The sequence below is a fragment of the Neocloeon triangulifer genome, unplaced genomic scaffold (assembly GCF_031216515.1).
Source record: "Neocloeon triangulifer isolate White Clay Creek 2 clone unplaced genomic scaffold, ASM3121651v1 ptg000013l, whole genome shotgun sequence".
Classification (NCBI taxonomy): domain Eukaryota; kingdom Metazoa; phylum Arthropoda; class Insecta; order Ephemeroptera; family Baetidae; genus Neocloeon; species Neocloeon triangulifer.
The window spans coordinates 5,481,127-5,494,062 of NW_026775555.1; the positions used below are offsets into that span (position 1 = coordinate 5,481,127).

At 33.9% G+C, this 12,936-nt stretch overlaps 1 protein-coding gene across 1 annotated transcript in view; it reads left to right on the forward strand.

Moving 5' to 3' along the window:
- Nucleotides 1–12,936, forward strand: part of LOC132198548 (synaptotagmin-12) — a 28,863-nt gene that overhangs the window by 1,538 nt on the left and 14,389 nt on the right. Inside the window, exons 2-6 of the mRNA XM_059622609.1 lie at nucleotides 5,891–6,070; nucleotides 7,515–7,902; nucleotides 8,763–8,949; nucleotides 9,212–9,356; nucleotides 12,192–12,401. Coding sequence (XP_059478592.1) covers nucleotides 5,891–6,070; nucleotides 7,515–7,902; nucleotides 8,763–8,949; nucleotides 9,212–9,356; nucleotides 12,192–12,401 — 1,110 coding nt within the window. The remainder of the gene's footprint in view (nucleotides 1–5,890; nucleotides 6,071–7,514; nucleotides 7,903–8,762; nucleotides 8,950–9,211; nucleotides 9,357–12,191; nucleotides 12,402–12,936) is intronic.

Below are 12,936 nucleotides of genomic sequence, written 5' to 3' on the forward strand. Positions count from 1 at the left end.
AACATTTTCTCAGCGTCGTGTAACATAACCACAGATAAGCCTAAAAATAAAAGAAATTATAATATTATTACAAAATTGAGAACGCCTTCTGCGCCACAAAAAAAGGCACAGGCCGACAAGACTTTGTCTTGGCATGACTCTTAAAAATAGAAAAAAATAAAAATATTTTGAATAATTAAATAAGCTCACAAGATTTTAAATTAAAATTAACAGTCATAGCAAGAATCTTAATTTATGGCAATCATAACATTCACAATAGGTGTTATATTAGTATTTTAAAAACACTAATATATTAATTATATATCTTATTTTCTATTAGTTTAAATTGTTTTTATTCTAATTTATTCCATTTAAATTCCTTTTTCATTTTTATATTATTGTATTTTTTTTATATTGACATTGTTATAATTGTTTTATCAAAGAAATTTGCTAGATTAGATTTTAAAATATGTAAAAGTAAAAAAAAAATTTATATTGACTTAAAGGGATACCATATTATATAATTTTATGACATATAATATAATAGTTCGGTAGCATCTTGGTTTCATATTTGTGTTTTCTTTAAATTTGAGCGCGATCGAAATTTTGTTTGGATGAATCTATATATTTTCAAACAAAGACACATTCATCGGATTTGGGTTACACGGTTTTGGACAAAAGCCAGGATTAATTAGCACCGCGCACTGCCACCAGCAGTCGTGATGCGGGCGGCGAATGAGCAGTCAGCGCCAGACATGCATATGTATTCAAGCGGCGATCACATTTGCCTCTGTACTTACACGAGAGGCGGCGGTCGATTCTCTCGCTAACTCTGATTGAAGAGGAACGTTCGGAGAGAAGTTTTCAAAGAAAGAAATCAGTCCAGATGCCGGCCGGCGTAATTATCGAAGCAGTCTGACGTTTCAGCTCTCATTAGATAAAACTTGGGATAAAAAATGAAATAAAATGGGCGATGTGATATTAGTAGAAAGCCGAAATTGAGATTAGAGTATGGAGAATAAAGTATTTCCGAAAATTCCGTAACTATTTATTTTTTAAAACAGAAAAAACATTTAAAATTTGTCGAAAGACTGGAAATTGCTAGGAATTTGCCTGATTAAATTTCTCGAGAAATAAAAAATTTAACTGTTTCAATTTTTGAAAATTCTCATTGAAGAAAACTTATGTCAGGAACAAGACTTACGACAAACACTGATTATTATTATTGTTTTATTGAAAGAAATAAAAATTAATGGAGGGAAACATTAAATCCATTAGGTCGTTGGAAAAAATACAGTACTATTTATATTATAATCGTGTTAAATTCCACTTCGCAAAAGTGCAAAAAAGTTAAAGTGGTCCTCTTTAAAGCTCTTATTGAATCCCCTGTTATTTTTACATCAGCCTCGTCTCCTCTCACAAATTGACCTTTAACATCATTATTTGCCCACTTTGTTGTGTTGTTTCCAAAAGTGAAGGAGACAGCTTACGGCGCGTTGCAGAACAAAAGAACAATTTATTTTTTCTGCCACCTTCGCTCTCTCCACCGGCATCGACTCTGCTTTTTATCTCTTGAAGTTTGTCAATTTAATTGTACGCAAATATTGTCTTTTGTTTTCTCTTCACAAAATAAATTATCTCTCAAAATGACGCATCAAGAAACTCCGCAAACTTGGCAAAAGTTCCTCTTCTCCTCCGTTGATTACATTCGGTTAAGTAGGAATGATTTTTTTACACTTAAGCCGCTTAAATTTGTTCAGTTTTAATTGGATTCAACCTCTGCATTAAATGAACGTCGTGTTTGCTTTATTTCTGGCTTTGCCGCGGACGTCCGGGTGAGATTTTTCTTGCTCACCGGCCGAGATGATGAATTGGCGCTGCTTCAGCCGAGAACGCACGTCCCTGAGTGATTAACATTCTGAGCGGCACGTTTCGCGCTCTAATTAAGCCAAGGTGCTCCTCGCGAAAAAGCAATATGCGGATCACCTCGCGCAGAAATATTACAAAAGCTCCCAGAGTTTAAATTTTCAGTTTTTTACACTCACTCATAAGTTGGAAATTTTGTGCCCACTTTAAATCATATCTTATTCTTAATGAAATTGAGGGATTGAAAGGAAATAAAAATCAATTCAAATATTGGTGTATTTTCTATCATAAACTTTAACTGTTTTTATAAGAAGCAGAATATTTTGCTTGAAAAATATATTTAATACATAAAAACTCTTTTAAAATTCAACTACGGAGCAGAATTTCTTAAACCGGTTTTTTTAATACATGAATTAGGAATTAGAATAATTTGTCTGAAAGTTTAAACGATTTTGAGCTTAAAACAATTTATTGTGGAAAATTCATTTTGTCTGCCTCCATGGAGACATTTTATTCAGAAATCTCTCTCTTTCTCTAAAGATTATAATAATTTAATTTCATACAATCCAGCCTGAATTTTTCTAAAAAGGTACCACGTCGAGCCCTGTTATAATTTTAAGCCGCTTGTCCCAATTTCAAAAAGTCTTTAACAAAGTGCAGGCCGTTCGCTACTTTCGTATAAGCGGGGTTATTAAAAAACTTTCACCCTTTCCGGGAAACAGCCCGCCGGCCAAAAGCCCCAAAATTGAGAGAGTGCCCTCGAAATTTCACCCGCTGGGAACAGCGCAGCCTTTTTATGATGTATGATGGCTGCCGAGTTTCGCATTTATTCCACATTACTCTCCGGCATGCATTGTTTGTTCAAGTGCCGCGCTGTGTACTTATAAGAGTCCTCGGAGAGTCTGCTTTGTTTGACTGGCTGGGAAAGGGTGGCGAGTAAAGAGAAAACATTATACTAAATTTGCAGCCCAATTGAAAGAATTTAATGAAATACACAGAGAAAGTCATTTAATGTAAATTTGCATTAAATTTAATGCTTTAAATTGTTACAGGGGTAAAATTTAAAATTATTTTCAATTTTAAAGTATGGTATAAATTAAATTTTATTAATAAAAGTTAGAATATGTTTTATTTTTATCTATTTATTGGTTATATTTATATTTTGTTTATTTAAGTATTTATTTCAATATTGATCTATTTATTTGTTTTCGTTTAATGGCAAAATTTTTGCAATTAAATTTGCCAAATTTAAAACAAATATAAATTTTTCACACAAACTATTTATGAAATCATAATGATTAAAACAAATTTTAATGTTTCTTGAATGTTGATAGTAGTTAAATCCTCTGATAATAAATTTACTTCTCAAGGGATAATGGAAAAATAAAAAAATGTGATTTAAGTGTTAAAATTTAATTTCCGGAAGCTATGACATCAGGCATTGTACAAGCTGCTGACTGAATGTAATATTATTTATGGAAAATGGAAATTGATTTCACAGTTGGGTGTGCCAGAGAGAGAACTGTGACAAAATTTCCGTGCGTTACCGTTCCGCTTGATCGCGTCAAAGAAGACCTTTTGTTGCGTAAACAAAACACACGCACGCATGTGCCAATTGCATTCAGCTGGCAACATCGAGATCAATCTGTGTTTGCTGTCGCTTCGTTTATTTCCAGCCGCTTAAATTTTCCTCGCGCACCACTAACCCATTTGCAATCGCTATTACGCAATTTGGAGAAGATGAAGGAGTCGTGAAAATTTGGATAAATTTGTGCGACCAATTCTTGAAATTCTGCTCAATTATGCTTCAATAATTTATAGCTAGGATTTGATTTTTGTTTCAATGCTTTACATCAGATCTGATTGAAAGAAATTTTTACATGATTAGGAGACAAATCAATCAATTTATTCTTTTATAAATTCCTCTCGACTTTTTGAGAAGAGTGCGAAAATATAAAATTTTCAATATTTTTTAAATCAAATAAAAAATTATCCACATATGCAGCATTTTATTATTTTATTTTGTTCATTGAAACCATTTCCATTGACTTTCCAAGTTCTTTTGAGAACTTTATTAAAATACATTTTAATTTCTTCTTTGAATTTAAACCACCAGATTTTCATTTCTCATAAAAATAATTGCTTAAATGACAAGATTTTCTCCAAAACAAACATACAAATTATGAAAATATTACGCTTTACGATGGTACACAAAAAACTTCACTTTCTTTCATATATCCTAATAATTTATAACAGCCCACATAATAGATGTTGTTGTGAGGAAAACGAAAATGAGCGATCAATACACGTCTCCCGCAAAACAGGAAAGCATTTGTTGCGCGGGTTGCATAACTCGGGCTGTAACAAACTTGATCTCGGTATAGTTTTCTTGCTCGTCGGTCGGCGAGTCGAGGGTGAAATAATGATTCAAGTTGGCCGCCGCCGGCGCCGCTCGCTCGCTTTTTCGGCTAACGAAGCCCAAGGCCGGTGAGAGCGGCGAACGTGTTTTGTTGATGGATGCGTGGCGCCCGGCAATACTCCGGTTTGCGGGCGGCACATCAAATTTCATCCGGAATTATTGATTCAAAGCGTGCAGTGCGTAAAGCGACTCCACCGCGGTGCGTCCGAGCGGCCTCAGTTCCGTGGCTAATTAGCCAAGATTTCGAAAGCCAAAATTTTGATTTTAATGCGTACTTTTTGCTTTCCTTTTTATAAAGTATTTCTTGCGCGACTTATATGAATTCAAATGAAGAGCCTGAATATATAATGAGCAGCGAGTAAAAATTTCTAGGTGGTTTATTAATTTTGAATGTATTCGCGGCGTTCAAAATTGTAATATTTATTTTTTAACAAGTCTCAGACCTGCGTTTCAAAATTAATACCAAAACATAAGCGTGATTGTGGATAAAATATTCATCTCTTTTTGCATGAAATTTAAGTCAAAACAAATTAATAAATGTTTATGTTTAGAAAGCAAATAAAAAAACTGAAAGGAAAATATTAAAACTTGTTGGCATTGGAACAAGTTGAAATGTCATAATCCTCGAAATGTTTTTTGAGTTTAGAAAAGAGACGCCCTGCCAACTTTGGTCACGGCTGGTAAAGAAAGAAAGAAAGAAAATTAAAAACATCAATTAGACAAAGATATTACGTAATTTATCAAGTTCCAGCACACTTTTTGAATCTTTACCGGTTTGATTTCCTGAAAATCCGCACAATTCAGCTATTAATGGACAGGACTTCTTGCAATTCAGAGCAGGTTTTGTGCCCACATCTAACCACCAATAAAATAAATCACTCTGGTTAATGGTCAAGTGCTGTTGAAGCGAGTGCTGAAACCAATTAGGTATGTCGTTTCGAGCGACCACCGGCTGCAATAAATTTGCTATTTCCATCGCTCTAGGGTAGAATTGTGGCAGAACCTGATTTCAAAGGGTTCATATTTGTAATGAATTTTGCAAAATAGATTATAACAAATCTATGATTATTGCTCTATAAATTTAATTGCGCATCAGTTCATGTTTTTTTTTAGTATTCAATTTCCAGGTTAGCAAACATAAAAGTAATAGATTCATTAAAATAAGAAATTTTTAGTTTAAAAAAGGTCATAATTAATTAGCTGTTTGCAACTAGATTTAAAATATATTATGTAATATGTTTTTTCTACGGAATAATGTATTTGATAAATCTTTTAATATAACATTTTATTTATTTTATTAATTTTTGTAATAATTTTTTAAGTTTAACAATGAAGTATATCATATGTTATTTCAATTTTAAAATTATATAAACGATGTAAACCTAAACTTAAAAAAAAAATTGATATTGCAATCGCATCACATTAGTCGATGTTGAAAATGAAAATAATTTCCTTCTACGGTTAGTATTTCATTTGCTCTAGATTCTAATTTAGAAATATTAATATTATTAAATTTATATTTATGCATAATTAAAATTATTTACTCACGGTTTTGATCCCGCATGAATCAAATAATATATTTTCAGTTTTTGAAACTCAAACAATGTGTTCATTGTACATTTTTAGATGGCTGAGGTGCGCGGATTAATTTCGGTGCTGCTGGTCGGTGCCCTGCTCGCGGCGCTCTTGTTCCTGTGTCGCCGCAGTGGACTTTTGACCTGGCTCGCCGCCTGGCTACTTTCTTCCAGAGAGGAAAAAGTTGGCCTCACCAGATCCAAGGGCACATACAATGCCAACGGATACCTCGTAAGTTAATTTGATTGGCTCGGGTTAGAAAAAAAGTGTGTTGTCGCAGCACCGAAGTAACAAGGCTTTTTTTCTAAGCGAGCCCAACTTGCAGAGATCGGATGAGAGGAGCGAAAGGGCACAAATCACGCCTGCCACTTTCAAAGTTGATTCGATTTGGGATCAACTTACACTCACATGACCATAACTTTTTTTGTTTACTATCTCATACTTTTTAAATGCCTCTAAAAAATAGAGTTCTACTCTGGCTTCAATTTTTTTCTCTCAAATTAAACATATGATTTTAAACAGTTACCTAGAAGGAAATTAAATTGTTTCAATCTCATTGAATTTTAAAGCAATGCTAAATATTATTTTTTATTGAAAAGTAAAATGTTTTTGTTCTTTTTTTAAAAAGAGATTTGAAATGGGATATGACGAAATTGATTTTTAATATTTTAAAAATTTTTCTGCAGTATATTTTGGACTGCAAATTGAAAATTGGAACAAAATTGTAAAATTTTCATTCTCCGTCTCACTGAAAACAATATATTTCATTTTTCACGTGGCGTTTTGCGTCGCTTGTTTACTGAAGTAAGCCGTGTAAAAGTTTGCAAAGTGGAAAGCGTACCTTTTTCTTGTACGCAAAAGAGGGCGGAATGAATGAAGAAAAAGTTCGCTAGCGAGCCATTGTTTTACTTCTCGTGCTGTTTTGAAACGTTCTCTGGCGCTCACAACTTTTGTTCCCGATACGTTTTCATGCCGATTGTTCCATTGTTCTGAGTGGAGTATGAGATGTCTGTCAGCTGCCAATAAACATGTAGAATGTCTCCATGGAGAGAAACCCAAGTAGTTCGCAGAGGGAAAATAACGTTCATGCAAATAGTTAGTTGCCCCGTTTCATATAAAACGTCCGTGTCTAACATTTGCTATTAAAGTACCACTTGTCCTGAAATACATAAAACTTACGGTTCTATCAGAGAAGTCTTAATCAGAAAAGTAAGACCAGGTAGATTTATATTTATCAGATTTTAAAATGTTCTACAGTTAATTTTTTTATTTTAATTCATTTAATTTATTTATTTTATTGATTTGATAATTCTACAATTATAAATAAATACAAAAAATTTAAGTCTAGAATGAAATAACTTCGGTTAATTTTTTTACCAATTAATATTTTAAAATTTAATTACTTTTTTATAATTAATTTTTTTTACTATTTTTTTTAATTTTTATTAATGCATTCCATTATTTTGTTAATTTTTTAATTATAAAAAGATTGAATAATAAAAATTTAGTTCATAAAATAGATATTTTAATGTATATTAATTTTATGTTCTATGCTGAAATTATTTACAATTTTCTCTTAACCGCTAATTTATTTTCAATATGTTAATTATAAATATAAAAATGATAAATTTAAGAAAAATAATTATTTTTAAATAATTTAAATTTGCCAATGCAGGTGGGTTCCAACTCGGACATTCATCTGGACATGACAAACGGCAGTTTCCAGCGGTTCGACACAATCGACCGCGACTACCGCCTCTTCGGCGAGTCGACCCTGAGCGGCGCCCGCTACAACCTGTGGGGCGCCCCAATTTCGCCTGCCGCCCCCGACATTCCACCGCAACCCTTGCGTCCAGCCCCAGCGCCCTTTCTGCCCCCGAAGCCTCCGGACGAATCGCCACCGGAACCAAACCACGCTGTGCCTCGGCCGGCACCGTCGCAGCTGCAACGCAACTTCCCTCTCATTCCGCCCCCGCCGCCAAAGACGCCCAAGGTCACGTCAATCCTGCCGCCCCCGTCGTTTGCAGATCCCGTCCCTCAAACCACAGAATCCGAGGATGAAGGTAAAATGCAAATTTTAATTAATTTTGAACAATGTATAAGTGAGCAGAGAAAACCTTGAAGGAATTTAGACAATTCTAAGATTTTCAAAAGAATTTTAACGTGGATTCAGAAACTGCGCGAGAAAAGCAATGCTCGGAAAAACGAATAAAAATGTCCAAATTTCAACTTTTAATTGGAAATTTCAATTATTTTTAAAACAGATTAAAATTTCTGTTTTAAAATAATTAACATTTCCACTTTAAACTCAAAAATTTTAAAACAGAAATTTTAATTTGTTTTAAAAATAATTGAAATTTCCAATTAAAAGTTGAAATTTGAACATTTTAATTCGTTTTTCCGAGCATTAGTTTTCTCGCTCAGTTTCTGAATCCACGTTAAAATTCTTTTGAAAATTTAATACAGAAACTGGAATACACTTAACAACGCAAACACGACACAACTCTACACTAAAATTTACAAAAAACACACACTCACACTAGCAAATTAACAACAATTCTAAGATTCTTTGTAAATTCTGAAACTCCAAATTACGACTTGCTCAGTGAAAATTATTTGAAAAATTTGAATTTCTTATTGTCTATGCAAGAAAAGTACATAAAATTATGTAAAAATGATTAGTTGCTTCTTGTTGCAAAAATTTGAGCGAGTCATTTTTAGGGGTAAATTACTCTGGCTGAGCTAAATGAGGTATTTTTTTTTTAATTCTACTTAAGTTTAATGTTCTGTGAATGGTAATGGTAATTTTTCATTGCTCATTATAAAAAAAACCCAGTTTTTAAATAAATTAGTTAAAATCTCATGCACTACTAATTTATTGTTTCAAAATAATAGCACAAATTTTTGTCTGTGTGCATTTCAGGTGGGGTTGTAGCAAAGCCAGTGCCTGCAATTGTCAAAGAGTCGTCGGTGGAGGAGCTTCCGCCGTCGTCGGCGCTCAAGAGGGCCGTTTCGTGCGATTCGCTGAGTTCAGACACCTCGGTGGTGCTCGAGCACCTCGAAGAGCCCAACGTCACCGGCTATTTGTGCATCGGGCTGGAGTACGACAAGTAAGTCTCAAAAATCAGTCCGCCTTTCTTTCATTTGCATGCTCTGTGGCCCTTAAAAATCGGAATTTCGGCGAAAAGGTCGTTTGTAAGCCTCTTTGGGAAATCTCCCGGAGGAAAACGAATCAATAGCAGACACAAAGCTGCCTACAGTTCTCTTCCCCAAACTTAACTTTCCGCGCACAATATTTCGCCGTCACTCGGAGTGACAAATTGCTTCTCCATGTGCGTGTAAGCCTGACTCTTCTTGCTTTTGACTCGACAGGACTTTGTGCGGGAGTGACATGTCTGACCTCGTGGTTAGCGTCTTGGAGGCCAAAGACCTCACCGGCCCTGACCCCACACAGCAAATCGACTCTTACGTCAGGGTTTATTTGCTTCCGGACAAAAGCTCCAGTCTGCAAACCAGGGTGAGTAAAGAATGCCAAAAGTAATTCTAGAGGATTTTCCATATTTACTGCGGAAATTTATTGAAACTAAAAATTATATAGAACCAAGTTGGAAACGAGTGGAAAAATGATCCTTAAAATTTAAGAAAAAAAAATGTATAGATTTAATTTTTTTGATTGTGTTAATTAAATTTTATTGCATTTTTACAAAGATCAATTTTCGTATTTTTTTTTCATTGTTTTTATAATAATTATTTTTTATTTCGTCAAATTTTGCAATTATTTATAATTTTTTTAGCTAATTTAAACAAAATAATTCATCTAAAAAAATTGGTTCCAAATCATTGAGAAATAGTTTTGAAGATAATTAAAGAAATTCCACAGGGAAGAAAATTTTATAGCTTAAAATTTAAGATTTAATTTATTAAACTTTTGAATGTTTGAAGCAAAAACTTTTATTTATTAAAGTTAAATGTTATGGAAGGAAAAAAGTTGATCTCTTTTCTCTCATCAAGGGTCATAAGCAGAATTTATAAAGTTCGCAATAAGCAAAGCATCGAGTTTCACTCGGTCAAAAGCCACCCTTTACAGCGTGTAATTAACATTTCCTTTGGCAGAGCCTCGAGGGGCAACTCATTAATTCAAATCAAGCTCGAGAGATGCGCACAATATGAGGCGTTAGACTCGGTCGGCGACTCTAATATCGACAAATTGGCTTTGGCTATTTCGAGTGTGCATGCGAATGCGAGCTGCTGTGCCCGTGAACTGCGTTCGGGCCGAGCTGCCGCCAAGGTACAGCGCAGCTCTCGTCGCGTTGCCACAGCAACCCGTAATGATAATCCGCAAGGCCTGTGTCAACTCTTGGGCAAAGTTTCACACGCAAAAAAAAACAGCCTAATTCCATTCGACCGCTGCTTGTTATTAAAATTGATTCGTTTTTTGCGCAGCTCGGTGTACAAAATAATCGTTGCTCATTTCCACGGTGGCCTTTTTCAAATATTAGTTTTGTTGTGGTAGAACGGGCGGACATGCCCGACATGTTTGTTTATTGCGTTGTGGGAATTCTGAAATGCCGGAGAATCGTTTGCTCTATTAATATTGATAAAATAATTTATTTTGACTTTTCATCAAAATTCTTGCTATCTGTGGTGCCCTTTTGTAGGACTAATTATTTAATTAAATATCAAAATAATTAGTTTGATCCACGATCCAGACAATATTGATAAATTGATGTAGGCAAAATGCATTCTTCAATTATACCAGCAAATTTTTTCTTCACTATATTGCAATTTTAAATCACCTCTGTTAGTATTTGTACATAATTTATAAATTAACTTTTCTTAATTTATTTTTATATTTTTATGCTCGTTAATGATGTATACAGTGGAAAAGGTAATTTGCTGGTATAGAGATTTTTTTTCCTTTTATAATGCGAGATTTTTAATTCTTAATAAGGTCAAGGCCAAGACAAAGTGTCTTATCGGCCTGTACCCTTATGAGCTTGCAGAAGGCAAGCTCTTATTACTTTTTATCCTTTTTATTAGGTAATTTATTATTTTTATTGTAAATTTAAATTTGCAAAAATACACTTGATCAATTTTTTGCAATTTTTCCACTGATAACAAGTAATCATGAAGAAAAAACTCATAGAGATGAAAGTAATTTTAATTATTTTAGAATAAGATCGTTTTAGAGAAACCTAAATTTATATTATTTTTTCAATAATGTGTCTTGTAATTTTTTTATTATCTAGTCAAAATATGAATAAATTAACACAAGTCTTTTTATGTTAAAATAATATATAATATTAAATTATGTAATATAATTTAAAAACATTTTTAATTAATTTAATATTTTAAAATTCACAACTTCAATAAAATTAATTAAAAAACTTTCAATTTTCTTAATACTAAATTTTTTTGAAGAAGTTGACACTCGAGGAGATTATCATGGAAATGAAGGAGTCGGGCTTTTCCTCGTTGCAAAAAATTGTTTTTATTTGAATACAAACGGCTCTACCAGTTTCGGTCACTTCAATTTTTGCTGATTTTTTGTATTTTTCTTGCTCATGAAATAGGGTCGCAGGCCGTGACTGAAACTGGTAGAGCCGTTTGTTTTTGAATAAAAACAATTTTTTGCAACGAGGAAAAGCCCGACTCCTTCATTTACTAAATTTTTGTTTTGTATTTTGCATGAACTATTAATTAAAATATTTATTATTTAATAAAATAAAATATGAATTTCCATTATGATTTAAAAATTTGCTATGATTACGTATATTAAACGGCGAAATTCAATCCGCTCCAGTTTTGACTAGCACAGGAGCCAGGGTTTGCTGCTAATGATTGAAACGAGAGACACAACAGCTTCAAAAATTACCGCTCTTGCTGCCGCAACTTTCACATTATATACAACGCAAATTTGATGAATGATTATTATTATGGGTGGCTGGTGCCTGGCCAAAATTGCGTTGATAACAAGTGGCTGCTCAACGTCATTCTTACTTTTATTCGGTCACCATGGCAACAGACGCAGGACCGATGTAGTAGTTTTTCTTCACTTCCATCTGGGCTGACGTGCGGCAACGTAAAAAAGAAAATATCCAAAAAAAATCTCCTCTTACTTTCAATGGCATGTTGAGGAGAAAAGTCGTTTGCGAAAACGTGTTGATCTCTTTATCCAGATTCGACAGAAAGGAGGATTAGAATCGAAAATATAACTTGATTAGTTTCCTCCCTACTCTGAATTCCCTCAGACCAATTAAGAGTTTCGCAGAAATGGAAAATCCTCTTTGATGATTATGTTGCTATGATTCCTCTCCAGCAACAAAACCTCATCTGTTGTTTGCGTTCGCAGGTATACAAAAACTCAAACAGCCCGACCTACAAGGAAAAGTTTGTGCTGGGAATGGAGACGGCAGAGTTGATTCGTCGCTCGCTCGTCTTCTATGTTTACTCGAGCGACAAGCAATCCAACACCTTGATAGGAGAGGCAGAGTTGCGACTCAGCGATGTCACCATGCGTCAACCTGTCACCACGTGGCTCACCCTCACAGACACCGGCCAGGTAGGAAATTTTAGACTTTTTTATCAATAATTTTATTTCTATCAACCAGAATCATAAAAATTGATTTGACTTACATTTGAATACAATTGAAGATTTTTAATTTTTTTTTTTTTAAATCAATTTGGAGTAGTTTCAAAAAGAGCTGATCAATTGAAAATGGTCAATCAAAGTGACAATTTACTGCTACTTACAGACCCCTTTCTTTGAAGAACAATTCAGGTTATATCTTGATTGGCCGGCTGATTTTCCACCACGCTTCCCTCGTTCAATTAATCGTAATCGCTTTTCTCTCGACAAAGAAAACTTTCTTCCTCCTCTTGTCGTCTCTTTTTTCAACAAATTGAAAGCGCATTAAAAGGAGGAGGACAGATTTGCTTTCGTAATCAAATAGAAAAGCTTGACAATGCTGAAGCAAAGCCGTCTGCGCTTTGATAAAGGGAAAAAATCAAACTGAAAAGAACTTGCCTTTGTATAAAGAGGCGAATCTGCAATCCTGTCGAGCCATTATGCAAAAAAGAGGTTTTTTATATGAATT